The sequence below is a fragment of the Mangifera indica genome, chromosome 3, assembly GCF_011075055.1.
Source record: "Mangifera indica cultivar Alphonso chromosome 3, CATAS_Mindica_2.1, whole genome shotgun sequence".
In the NCBI taxonomy this organism is placed as follows: domain Eukaryota; kingdom Viridiplantae; phylum Streptophyta; class Magnoliopsida; order Sapindales; family Anacardiaceae; genus Mangifera; species Mangifera indica.
In genome coordinates, this window is record NC_058139.1 from 2,147,121 (window position 1) to 2,160,220 (window position 13,100).

Genomic DNA, 13,100 nt, shown 5'->3' on the forward strand with positions numbered 1-13,100 from the left:
TAAAATGAATTTGGTCCTCAAAATCTGCCCCAAAGCTTGAGCACCTGCTTGCCTATGATGAGGTAATATCTGATTTCTACAACATGTGTGACAGCTATCTATACGACGTAATTCAAAACTATCAGTTTCTCCCACCCTAACTGCCCGTGCATGTCATTTACATTCTTTGTTGCGACATTTAATAACCCATCTAAGCGTGTCTGATTTTTTCACAAAAAATTGATATCCCCTACGAAGCGCGTCTTGAGTTATCGCATCAATGACATGTTGTTTACTAGGAAATAATGTATCAGCTTTTGGAGAATCAGTATCGGTCGATGCTTTAGAGTTTCTAGATGTAGATGGTTGATCAGAAAAAGGTGGTAACCAATGAAATGCATCAGTAAGAACATTCCCACCAACAGGATTTATTTCTGGAAAATAACTCGTACCTCCAATATCGTTATTACCATAGGTCTTCTCTTCAATCTCTGGCTCTTCGATTGGAATATTCTATTCAACCTTTCCATTAAATTCACTCCAGTCTGGAAAAGTTGCTTCGTCCCCATTCAGGAATTCTTCTGCGCGATACAATGCATCAATGTTAACTTCATTTATATGTGCAAAATCTTCCTCTAAGAATTCTTGTTTCGGATTGATCTCGATATTTTGAATCTCTTCAACACCAATAGTTTGATTTTCTGGATAACTGCTCGACTCCCCACCTTGAAAATCTTCATTTGCTTGTTGAGTCTCATAAGTATCATCAGTAACTGTAGTTATAACAAAAACTGGAACACATTCTTTGAAGAGGTTAGATAGACCGTTAAGAACCTCAACATCCTCATCATTCAAAATTTCTATCGAAGCACCGTCGTCGAGATGTCTCGGTTTCATACTCAACTGAATGTTAAATATCCGTCGATCTATATTACACTTGTCGCTCACTATTTCGATTAATTCTTCGAATGATGTGTGTTCTGGAATTTTAATCAATTTCCTATTACCTCCAACATATTTTATAACATTATCACCATTTTCTATCCAATTTCCCCCATATCTAATTGAAGCATATCCAGCCATTTAGATTGATCCTACAATAAAATATATAATCAACATAAATAATACGACTGAAAATAATATTTACAGATGTCTATTACATAATTATACCTATTCTGTAATTCTATTATATATCGTGACTACTTAAATATATCATGTTTTGGCATTATCCTTTAAAAAATAATAATTTAATTTAAAAGGGTAGTTTTGGTATTTAAGAGGATATTTGGGGCATTTTTGTTTAAATATTTTAATATAAGGGTATTTTCGCTTAACTCCTAAAATTTGGAGCTAAATTGTATATTGCCTAAATCAAATATATAATCAACATAAATAATACGACTGAAAATAGTATTTACAGATATCTATTACACAATTATATCTATTTTATACTTCAATTTGACAAAATAATATTATTAAACATACCCTACTAATTTTTATTATTTTACTTATTACACACAACTACAATTTATTATATAAAATATCACATATAATTACATTATTAATAAAATAATAACGATTGAAGTAATATCATGTTATCCTATACTACTATAATATTTAAAGCATAACCTATCTAATTTTTATTATTTTACATATTACATATAACTATAATTTATTATATAAAATATCACATATAATTGCATTATTAATAAAATAATAACGATTAAAGTAATGACATGGATAAATACCTCGTAATGACGAACTTTTCTCTTCACCCCCGAAATCTTGAACACGAACTTATTTTCTCTCTTCAGAAATCTCTCTCAGATATGTTAAAAATGAAGGAAGATATGTGGTTTATATAGAAATAGAGGAAGGGTAGTTTTGGTATTATTTTGGGGCATTTTTGTTTAAATACTTTGATTTAAGGGTATTTATCTTTAACCCCAAAATTTATGGTAAATTTGTTTATTACCCTTAAATAAAATAGTAATTTAAATTAGAAGGGTAGTTTTGGTATTTAAGGGGATATTTGGGGCATTTTCGTTTAAATACTTCAATTTAAGGGTATTTATCTTTAACCCCAAAATTTGGGGTAAATTTTTTTATTATCCCACAAAAAAGGGCATTTATTTTAATTTTCCTGCGCGTGGTTTTGGACGATTTTGAGTGGAGGGGCATTTTCGTCTCTTCACAAATTTGGGGCATTTTCGTTTAGTGTCAAAATTTAGGGGTAATTTTGTTTTAGCCCTTAATCTTTGGGGCAATTATTTTAATTTCCCTTTTTTTAATCCCAATTTGAATTTGAAGAAAAAATCGAAATTTGGGAGAAAATGTATAAAAAAAAAATTAATTAGATTTGATTTAGGGAGAAATGCTTAAAACGAAAAACCTAATTAAAATTGAAAGTGGAAATATCAAACCTAATTTGAATGAGTGGTGAATAGTTGTAATTAAGCCTTGTGTTTAGGTTCAATTTTCAATTCTCGAAAGGTTTGGGCCAATAATACAAAAAAGTTATACGTTGACGTGGAATTCTGCCGGCTTCATCAATCAGCAATATTGGGCTGAGGACTGATTGAACGCTCAATCATGGGCCTGGGTTATGCGGAAAAAGTTTCAGCGCTGCGCATATCCAACAAAATGTTAGATTCAGTCTAGACCAAATCCAAAAAAACAAAGTTTGTTGCATGTCGTTTCGGACTCCCGATTAAGTATTGCTATTTCTCTGTTTACTACATTATTTGTTTTTATTCTTCAATATCTGCTGTATATTTTCACATCTAACAATCAAACATTTTCTTTTCAAGGAAATTTATCCAGATCCTGGAATTCCTGCTTGAAAGGATGGAGTCTGTTGTATTAATTCTAAATTTGGCCGTGGATTCCATTTAATATTCCTTCCCATGTTCTAACTCTTTTAAGCAGGAAACTTTACCATCTCTAATTGACAACAGCATGGTTGACTCCATTGCCCCATGGATAAAGCACTGGTCTATGGAACCAGAGTCACCATTAATGTAAAGAAGAAGATGTCATAAATATATACGAACTACGAAGGCATTCCAAATTTCTGGGAGGTAAAAAAAATTTGTTTATGCTCTCTGCTCACAAGCAAAGCATCTACTGTTTGTTCATGTTGGTTGAAGTTTTAATATTTAAATGACACAGAATCGCACCAAATATTTTAGAAAGAGTAAAAAATTTACAAATAATATTATACAATCTGGCATCGAATAAGATCACAGATCCAAATCACTGAGCCAAGGTTTATTCTTCGGGGCCATGGGTGGTCCACTTAGCGGGGATGTACTTTGTTCATCGGCTACTTCTTCATGTGGCTCTCAGTGGTGTGACTAATTCACAGGCGACCTCTGCCGTTGATGTGCTTGTACATAATCTAAATTAATCTTTATGGCGACTCAGGCACATGACCTCGACAAATTTCGTCACTGGTGTCATCAATTTTTGATCATCTTTGGATGCCTTGTTGCCTTCATGTTGTTCCATGCCAGCTTTTCTGACAATGGCATCTGTTGCTTTCTTTTGATGCCTTGTCATCTTCATATTGTTCTTCCCGAGAAGAAGGTTCTATAACGAGGTAGTTCTTAAAAGGTTGCGGCGTTCTTCAACTATATTATTGTTCGTACTTCGCATTAGTTCAAAGAAGTAAACATAGAAGACAATAGTGCGTAAACGCGTATACTACAATCGAGAGAAAACAATTCTTCGGCGGTGGATTCCGGCTGAGCTATGCCTGAGCAGGGCCAGCATAAATTTGGCCCAAATCTAAAATAACTAATTCTAATAATTAAAAAAAAAAAAGAGAAAAAAAATTATTTCATATCTAAATTTTAGTCTAATCTCAAAATTATATTCATAATAAATAAAAAAACTCAAACACCTATTTATGAACTAACTATCATCCAAATTTTTAGTTAAGGATAGAGGTAAAATCGTTATTTTATCTATAAACTTTAAAATTTTAAAATTTATATTATTTTCTTTTAGAAGTTTTAAAAATTAACACTTTAACTCATTTTTAAAGTTTGAAAAGTTTAATTTTACTTCTAGAGTTTGTTTTCTTCTTCAACCGTCATTATTCCATCTGATGATCGATACTTTCCACCTATTTTCTAGATCCAACTACAAAAGACGACGAAATTGAGTTCTCTCAATTTGGACAATGAAGAATTAATCAGATCTAGAAAACAAAGGGTTGTCTTTGGTTGGAAAAGACCTTCGTTTCTTTTCAATTGTCGGCTAGTTTCTTAAGCCATTAAAGATGAAACCTAAAAAGAGAGAAAAATAAATTTTTTAAAGTTTAATTATGAAGACTAAATATCAGTTTTTTAAAGTAAAAAGGAGAAATGATATGAATTTTTTAGATTTTATAGTTTATCAATAAAAGGATAATTTTATCTATATTTTTAATTTAAAATTTAAATAACAATTAATTTATAAATAAATATTTGAATTTTTTATTCAACATAAATATAATTTTAAATTTAAATTAAAATATAGGTGAAAAATGGTCCCTTTTTTTCTTTAAAAAACTGTTCAAAAAAAATCATTCGGATCCAAAAATCATCGTAAAAGACGATGAGATGAGTAGTTAATAAAAGGGAAATTTTAAAAACTAGGCAAAATTAAAGGGGTCTAAGCGAAATTACCCAAAAAATTCAGGTTTAAGCAAAAATGCCTATGTTTTGTGAAATGACGAAACTGCCCCCATATATAAACACAGCAAATTTTCACTGTGCAATTCAAAGAAAATTCGAATTTTTTCCGCATCCCACGGCAATCCCACGGCGAACATCATTTCCGCCGATTTTCTTGCTTTCCGGCAACCGAAAATGGAAAATAATGTTATCACATCTCCCGTAATCTTGTTTGGATCAAGTTATTGCTCATATTATTGAGATTTGATTGAGATTTTTGGGTTTGAAATTTTAGGGTTTACGGTTTGAATAATGCTTAAAATGATTCAATTTTTGGTTGTTTTTGTTGAATTGATTGAGGGGTTTTATGTTATACAATGTGTAGATTTGATTTATGAAAAATCGGAGGTCGAAACGACCAAAAATTGGCCAAAATTGGCTGCCGAATGGATCGGCAGTCTGCCGTGGGAACGGAGTTTCCCACAGCAAGACGAATTCTCCCACGGCAGTTGAATGGACAATGGGTTTGGGGGGGGGGGGGTAAACTGGCTTTTTTAACACATTGGGGTGTCGGGGAAATTCTTAGCCCACGTCGGGTTTTTTTGAAATTTCACAGGTTGTCGTGGGAAAAGCCAAATTACGAAACTACCCCTTTTATAAACACACCAAAATTTCACGAAAATCCCACGGCAAGTTCTGTTTTTACTGTGCATTTCTACGAAAATTCCACAAGTTTTCCTCCTCTCACGTCAATCCCACGGCAAAGGTCATTTCCGTCGATTTTGAAGCTTTCCGACAACCGTAAATGGCAAAGAAGGTTAGTATATCTCCCGTAATTTTGTTTGGATCAATTTATTGCTGATATAATTGAGATTTGATTGAGAATTTTGGGTTTGAAAGTTTAGGGTTTACGCTTTGAATATTGGTTAAAATGTTTGGATTTTTGGTTGTTTTTGTTGAATTGATTGAGGGGTTTTATGTAATACAATGTGTAGAGTTGATTTATATAAAAATCGGAGGTCGAAACGACAAAAAATGAAGCGAAATTGGCTGCTGAATGGATCGGCAGTCTGTCGTGGGAACGGAATTTCCCACGGCAGGACGAATTTTCCCACGACAGCGTCCTTTGCAAGTCTAGTTGGGGGGTAAAGTGGGTTTTTTAAAACCTTGGGGAGCCGGAAGACTCATTACAAAAGAGGGGGTTTTATAGATATTGTTCTGTTTCCAGGCACCCACATTAATTGCATGCCAGTTTCCTGAAAAAACAAATACTTTTGACTTTTTTTTTTTTCTCTTTTTCAGCAGCTCAACTTTTAAGCACATAAATTTACTTATATACCATTTTTTCTAACAGATTCTGTTAATACATCAAACTTTGGGAGGGAATAAGTCTTTTAGCCTTATTGATAAATAAAATAATTATGTGTACAAAATCTTTATTTAAGTCCGATTAGGACCTAATAAATCATTAAAGAATTTTTACGAGGGGTTAAATTGCGAATTTTCTTATCCACAGTTTCCGATCGTGTAGTTTTCGAATTTTGGTGCTTTTTGACACAATTTACAATGTAACGACGTTATTTCAACTTAATATTTCGATATTTTTATTTATAGGATATATCAAATTGATTTTTTCAATTTTTCAAATGATTTTTTGGTTAGCAACATTCATAAGTATTTCAACTGATAAAGTTCGAATTTTAGCTCTGTTTTTTCGAATTTTACATTTCAAGATATATCGAATCGTATTCATGATCTCCGAACGATTTTTCAATTATCGTCATTTTAAGGTATTTCAACGTATAGAATTCGAATTTCAGTTCCGTTTTTTGAATTTCACCATTTTAGGATATATCGATTCGTATTTTGACGATTTCTGAATGATTTTCTGAGTATGGTCACTTTAAGGTATTTCAACGTATAAAATTCGAATTTCAGTTCCGTTTTTCCGAATTTCACCATCTTAGGATATATGAATTCGTACTTTCATGAGTTTCGAACGATTTTTTGATTATCGTAACTTTAAGGTATTTCAACGTATAGAATTCGAATTTCAACTCCATTTTTTCGAATTTCACCATTTCAGGATATATCGAATCGTATTTTCATGATCTCCGAACGATTTTTCAATTATTGTCACTTTAAGGTATTTCAGCGTATAGAATTCGAATTTCAGTTACGTTTTTTCGAATTTCACCATTTTAGGATATATCGATTCGTATTTTGACGATTTTCGAATGATTTTTCGAGTATGGTCACTTTAAGGTGTTTCAACGTATAGAATTCGATTTTCAGTTCTGTTTTTCAAATTTTACCAATTTAGGATATATCGATTCGTATTTTCAAGATTTTCGAACCATTTTTCGATTATCGTGCCTTTTATGTATTTCAACGTATAGAATTCGCTTTTCATTTCTGTTTTTTCGAATTTCACTATTTTAGGATATATTGATTCGTATTTTCACGATATCCAGACGATTTTTTGATTATCATCACTTTAAGGTATTTTAACGTATAGAATTCGAATTTCAGTTCCGTTTTTTCTAATTTCACCATTTTATGATATATCGATTCGTATTTTGACGATTTCTGAATGATTTTTCGAGTATGATCACTTTAAGGTATTTCAACGTATAAAATTTGAATTTCAGTTCCGTTTTTTCGAATTTCACCATCTTAGGATATATGAATTCGTACTTTCATGAGTTTCGAACCATTTTTCGGTTATCGTCACTTTAAGGTATTTTAACGTATAGAATTCGAATTTCAGTTTCGTTTTTTAAAATTGAACCATTTTACAATATATCGATTCGTATTTTCAATATTCCCAAACCATTTTCTGATTTGAGAGGACATGTTTCGGGTCCTTCCTTCGTTTACCCGAAACCAAATTCTGCGGATATTGGTTCATGCATTTTTTCTCCGACAGTTACATCCACCCTTTGCCAGAGATGAGTTTTGGTTTAGGGTTAGCGAGGTTGATGTGAGGTTTAGCCCGTTCGAGTTTGCGTTGGTGACAGAACTTTCGTTTAGCCGTCGGACCGATGTTTCTTCATATATTCCTCGCTCCTTCGGACATAGGATCAGATCTACGTACTTTTGCGGTTGTCCGAAGGTGCAGTATCACGACATCGAGCGTGTTTTCTTGTCGAGGCCATGGGGGGATGACGATATTGATGTATATATTTAGCGTTATTCCTATGTTTAGATGTATATATTTATTGTATGTGCATATGTGTATGATATACTTTATTTGTGGTTATATATGAATGTGTATCGTATTTGATTTCATTTTTTAAATAATCTTATCATGAAAAAACAATAAAAACGTATGATTACTCAAACATTTACACAATTGAAACAATTAGAGAAAATAAAGTAATACTGAAATAAAGTAACACTAAATTTATTACATCAAATGACAATACAATTACACATTTAAAACAATAATAAAAATACATCGGTTACATAAACCTGAAGTACAACAATGAAAAATCATATAAAAAACAAAATTGAGTATAAGCATGTCAAGATCTCGTTCCTTTGCCTTTTGTATGTGAACGTTGGGGGGCAGAGCTCGGGACCGGTGCTGGGGATTTACATTGGGTTCGTGTATGCCTCGGTTCATGGCAACGACTGCAAATCCTCGATGTAACAATTTCTCCTTGCGATGGATGTCGATTTCTATTGGATGGATGACCTGGACGACGACTATCGAGGACGGGGGGCAATATAACTATGTCTTTCGGTAAGTGTAACCAATCACATTGATTTCCAAGAAGATTGATCGGTTCCTGATATATTGCATGATAAATGTCAGTGCGGAAGAATGGATGAACCCATGCGTGCACATTCGTCAGTCTCATATGTCGTGCAACGACAATGGCATGCTTGCACGAAATACGTGAAAGCTGAAACTTTCTACACGTGCAAGACATGTCACCAAAGTCCACAATACCCATGAATCCACCAAATCCAACAACCTGATACCAAATCCAACAATCCTTCAAAAATCTGGAAAATTCAAGTTCATATCTCGTAAAACGATGAAATTCAAAAAAATGAAATTGAAATTCGAATTGTAAAAGTTGAAAAACCCTAGAATGACAACAATCGAAAAATCCTTCAGAAATCTGAAAAATATGAGTCGGTATATTGTAAAACGGTGAAATTCAAAAAAACGAACTGAAATTTGATTTCTAAAAGTTGAAAAACCCTAGAATGACAACAATCGAAAAATCCTTTAGAAATCTGAAAAATACGGGTCGATATATCGTAAAATGGTGAAATCTGAAAAAACAGAATTGAAATTCAAATTCTAAAAGTTGAAAAACCCTAGAATGGCAACAAACAAAAAATCCTTCGAAAATCTGAAAAATACGAGTCGATATCTCGTCAAACGGTGAAATTCAAAAAAACTGAATTAAAATTCGAATTGTAAAAGTTGAAAAACCCTAGAATGGCAACAATCGAAAAATACTTCAGAAATCTGAAAAATACGAGTTGATATCTCGTAAAACGGTGAAATCCAAAAAAACGAAACTGAAATTCAAATTCTAAAAGTTGAAAAACCCTAGAATGGCAACAAACAGAAAATCCTTCGGAAATCTGAAAAATACGAGTCGATATCTCGTCAAACGGTGAAATTCGAAAAAACTGAATTAAAATTCGAATTGTAAAAGTTGAAAAACTCTAGAATGGCAACAATCGAAAAATTCTTGAGAAATCTGAAAAATACGAGTCGATATCTCGTAAAACGGTGAAATCCGAAAAAACGAAACTGAAATTCAAATTCGAAAAGTTGAAAAACCCTAGAATGGCAACAAACGGAAAATCCTTCGGAAATCTGAAAAATACGAGTCGATATCTCGTCAAACGGTGAAATTCGAAAAAACTGAACTAAAATTCGAATTCTAAAAGTTGAAAAACCTTAGAATGACAACAAACGAAAAATCTTTCAGAAATCTGAAAAATACGATATCTCTAAAATCGATAACTGAAATTCGGATTCTAAAAGTTGAAAAACCCTAGAATGACAACAAACGAAAAATCCTTCAGAAATTTGAAAAATACGAATCGACATATCGTAAAATGGTGAAATTCGAAAAAACGAAACTGAAATTCGAATTCTAAAAGTTGAAAAATGAAAATGCCTTTACAATATAAAATATCCAAAAAACCCTCATATTTATCTAAAATTATTTTAACCCCCATAATGAGTGAGGGGAGTTATATAAATGAAGGGAAGAGTAATTTTGACATTTTAGAAAAAGTTTGAAATAAATAAATAAATATCAAAATGCCTTTATAATGTAAAATATCCAAAAACCTCTCATATTTATCTAAAATTACATTAAAACCCCATAGTAAGTGGAAGAGTTATATAAATATGAGAGAAGGGTAGTTTTGGTATTAAAAAAAGTCATAGGTTTTTTTTTTTGGAACAGTGATTTTGGACATTTTGGTTTGAAAATTGTGATTTTGGGTATTTTTGTTTAATGGGAGGGCATTTTAGCCATTTTTTAAATTTCCCTTAATAAAATAAGTTTTGATGTGACAACTAAAAAAACAAAAAATGTAGTTCCCATTCAAGTTCAACCTCAAGAGCCTCGTATTCGATTTTGCCAGGTGAACTCTATTCAAAGTACCCGTGCCAATGTGACTTTCGGATAAGCTGAAACCGAACCGACAGGTCAGTAATCATCCAGACCCACTCACCCTATCACGTCACACAATTACAAGATAATTGGAATACAGAACCGTCTCCCATAAGCATAATGAGTGAATAAACCAAACCATCTATATATGACGACCCAACAAAATTTTAAAGAAGAGACATGGAGAGGCAGAGGCTGAGCACGAAATGGATAGCTACCGTTGCCAGCATATGGATTCAGTGCAACAGCGGTTCATCCTACACCTTCGGCATCTATTCTTCCACCCTTAAATCATCCCAAAACTATGATCAGTCAACACTCGACACAGTCTCTGTTTTCAAAGACATCGGTGCCAACGTCGGTGTCCTCTCAGGTCTCCTCTACTCGTATGTCACGCTCAACCACCGTACCCGTCTCAACTTTTTACGGGGGCCTTGGGTTGTCCACCTGGCGGGTGCTCTCCTTTGCTTCGTGGGGTACTTCTTAATGTGGGCTTCTGTTGTGGGGCTAATTCATCAGCCACCGGTGCCGTTGATGTGCTTGTTTATGTTTATGGCGGCTCAAGCTCAGACCTTTTTTAATACGGCAAATGTTGTGACGGGTGTCATGAACTTCAGCGATTACAGTGGCACGATCGTGGGTATCATGAAGGTACGGTACGGGACTTTCAAATTTGATCGACCACTTTGGTTTTTGTTTTGGTTGTGAATCTGAAATCAATTGATGAGTTCTTGAGTTAATTATTTTAACCAATTATTTAGAAGTGAATCCAAATGAGTTGGAGGGATTAGATTGTCGATGGTGGGTTGTCAGTTACCAACCCAAACAAAGTAAAAAATTGTTGCTTTACAGAATGTAATTAATAAAATAAAGTGATGGACTTGAGTGATTCATATTGCCTTTAAGTCGCTTTCTGTGGACTCTCTTGTTCTTGGTTATTCATAGTGGCGTCTTCCACTTGAATTATGAATTACTGTACTTGGCTTGTGTTTTCATGCCTTGACAAAAAGTCGTAAAGCTTGTTTTTATTAAGAACAACTTCTGAAACATAGCTTTCGTATTTCATGCTTGGTAATGACACATACTAGGACATGGTATCTCATTAGCATGGTAACATCATGCCATAATGATAAAAGTATCAATGCTTGGTAATGACACATACTTGTAAATCACAAAGTTTTTTTCTAAAGTGACAATTGTTCTACTGCAAATGAAAAGGAATGGTTTGGCATGTCCAGAGTCCAGTGCTCGTGATGAAGTATAGATATGTTACCATTTATCTTCTTTACAATTTCATTTTATTAGTCTTAAAAGCCTGTTTGTCCAAGTTTTAACTTGAAGTATGTGATGCACATTGGTTAGTATGACTTCATATACTCATCCTGGGCAGGGTTTTCTTGGTCTAAGTGGAGCTTTGCTAATCCAAGCATATGAAACTATATGCAAGGACAATCCGAGCGCCTACCTTCTGATTCTTGCACTTTTGCCAACTTTTGTTTCCCTTTTGCTCATGTGTCTTGTAAACATCAATGGAACAAACTCTTTTGATGATAAGAAGCACTTGAATGCTTTCTCTGCAGTTGCTCTGACAGTGGCTGCCTATGTTATGATCATTATAATTTTGGAGAACATCTTTACTTTTCCATTTTGGGCACACATCAGTACATTCGCTATTCTGGTACTTCTACTTGCCTATCCTCTTAAAATTGCAATCACAGCCCAGAGGGAGAATACAGAGAGATTAGCTCAAACATTTTCTCCAGAGAGGAGTCCATTAGTGGACAACCCTGGTACAATGACATCCCCCAAGTTTTCCACAGAAGAGGACCCTTCAGAGTATCATCAGCTGCCTGGTGATACTTGTGAAGTGAAGGATGTTTCTAGTGACAGAATATTGGCAGTTGAGGAAGACATGAATCTCTTGCAAGCAATGTGCACTGGAAACTTCTGGCTGCTGTTCATTGCCATGTTATGTGGAATGGGCACCGGGCTGGCTACAATAAATAATCTCAGTCAAATAGGCGAATCCCTAGGCTACACAAGCAATGAAATAAGTTCTTTGGTCTCTTTGTGGAGTATATGGAATTTTCTTGGTCGTTTCGGAGCAGGGTATGTCTCAGATATAATCCTGCATAAGAAAGGTTGGGCAAGGCCAATTTTCATTGCTATCACTCAAGCAACATTGTCTGTTGGTCATATAGTTGTTGCTTCTGGTATCCCAAACACACTGTATGTGGGTACAATTATAGTGGGTCTTTGTTATGGTTCCCAGTGGTCACTTATGCCTACAATTAGTTTTGAGATATTTGGTGTTGGCCACTTGGGAACTATTTTCAACACCATTGCCATAGCAAGTCCTGTTGGATCATATATTTTCTCTGTAAGAGTAATTGGGTATCTGTATGACAAGGTAGCCAGCGGAGAAAGCAACTCCTGCTCTGGTTCTCACTGCTTCATGTTAGCTTTTCTGATAATGGCATCTGTTGCTTTTTTTGGATGTCTTGTTGCACTCCTGTTGTTTTTTCGCACAAGGAAGTTCTATAGTCAAGTTATTCTCAGACGATTGCAGCATTCCTCGAGATCATGACTCATGAGAAGTAACTCAGGCAATGCCGGCAGAGATTAGTGGCCAATGAAAATTTCCTCTTTGCTATTGTAATATGATGCAGGTGTTAAAGTGTGTATTCTTTTTTAGGAGAGAACATGAAACAGTATAGCTTGCCAAATAAGTTCTTCTCTTTTCTTCTGAAAAATAATTAAAAAAAAATTATTCGCCATGTTTACCAGTTCACAGCACTATTTT

General features: G+C 34.0%; 1 protein-coding gene across 1 annotated transcript; it reads left to right on the top strand.

Moving 5' to 3' along the window:
- Positions 1-10,405: 10,405 nt before the first annotated feature.
- On the top strand, positions 10,406-13,074 carry LOC123211828 (protein NUCLEAR FUSION DEFECTIVE 4). The gene is made up of 2 exons (XM_044630748.1): positions 10,406-10,948; positions 11,688-13,074. Exons 1-2 carry the CDS (start codon positions 10,478-10,480, stop codon positions 12,882-12,884), a joined length of 1,668 nt encoding a protein of 555 aa, XP_044486683.1. The 5' UTR covers positions 10,406-10,477; the 3' UTR covers positions 12,885-13,074.
- Positions 13,075-13,100: the final 26 nt, after the last annotated feature.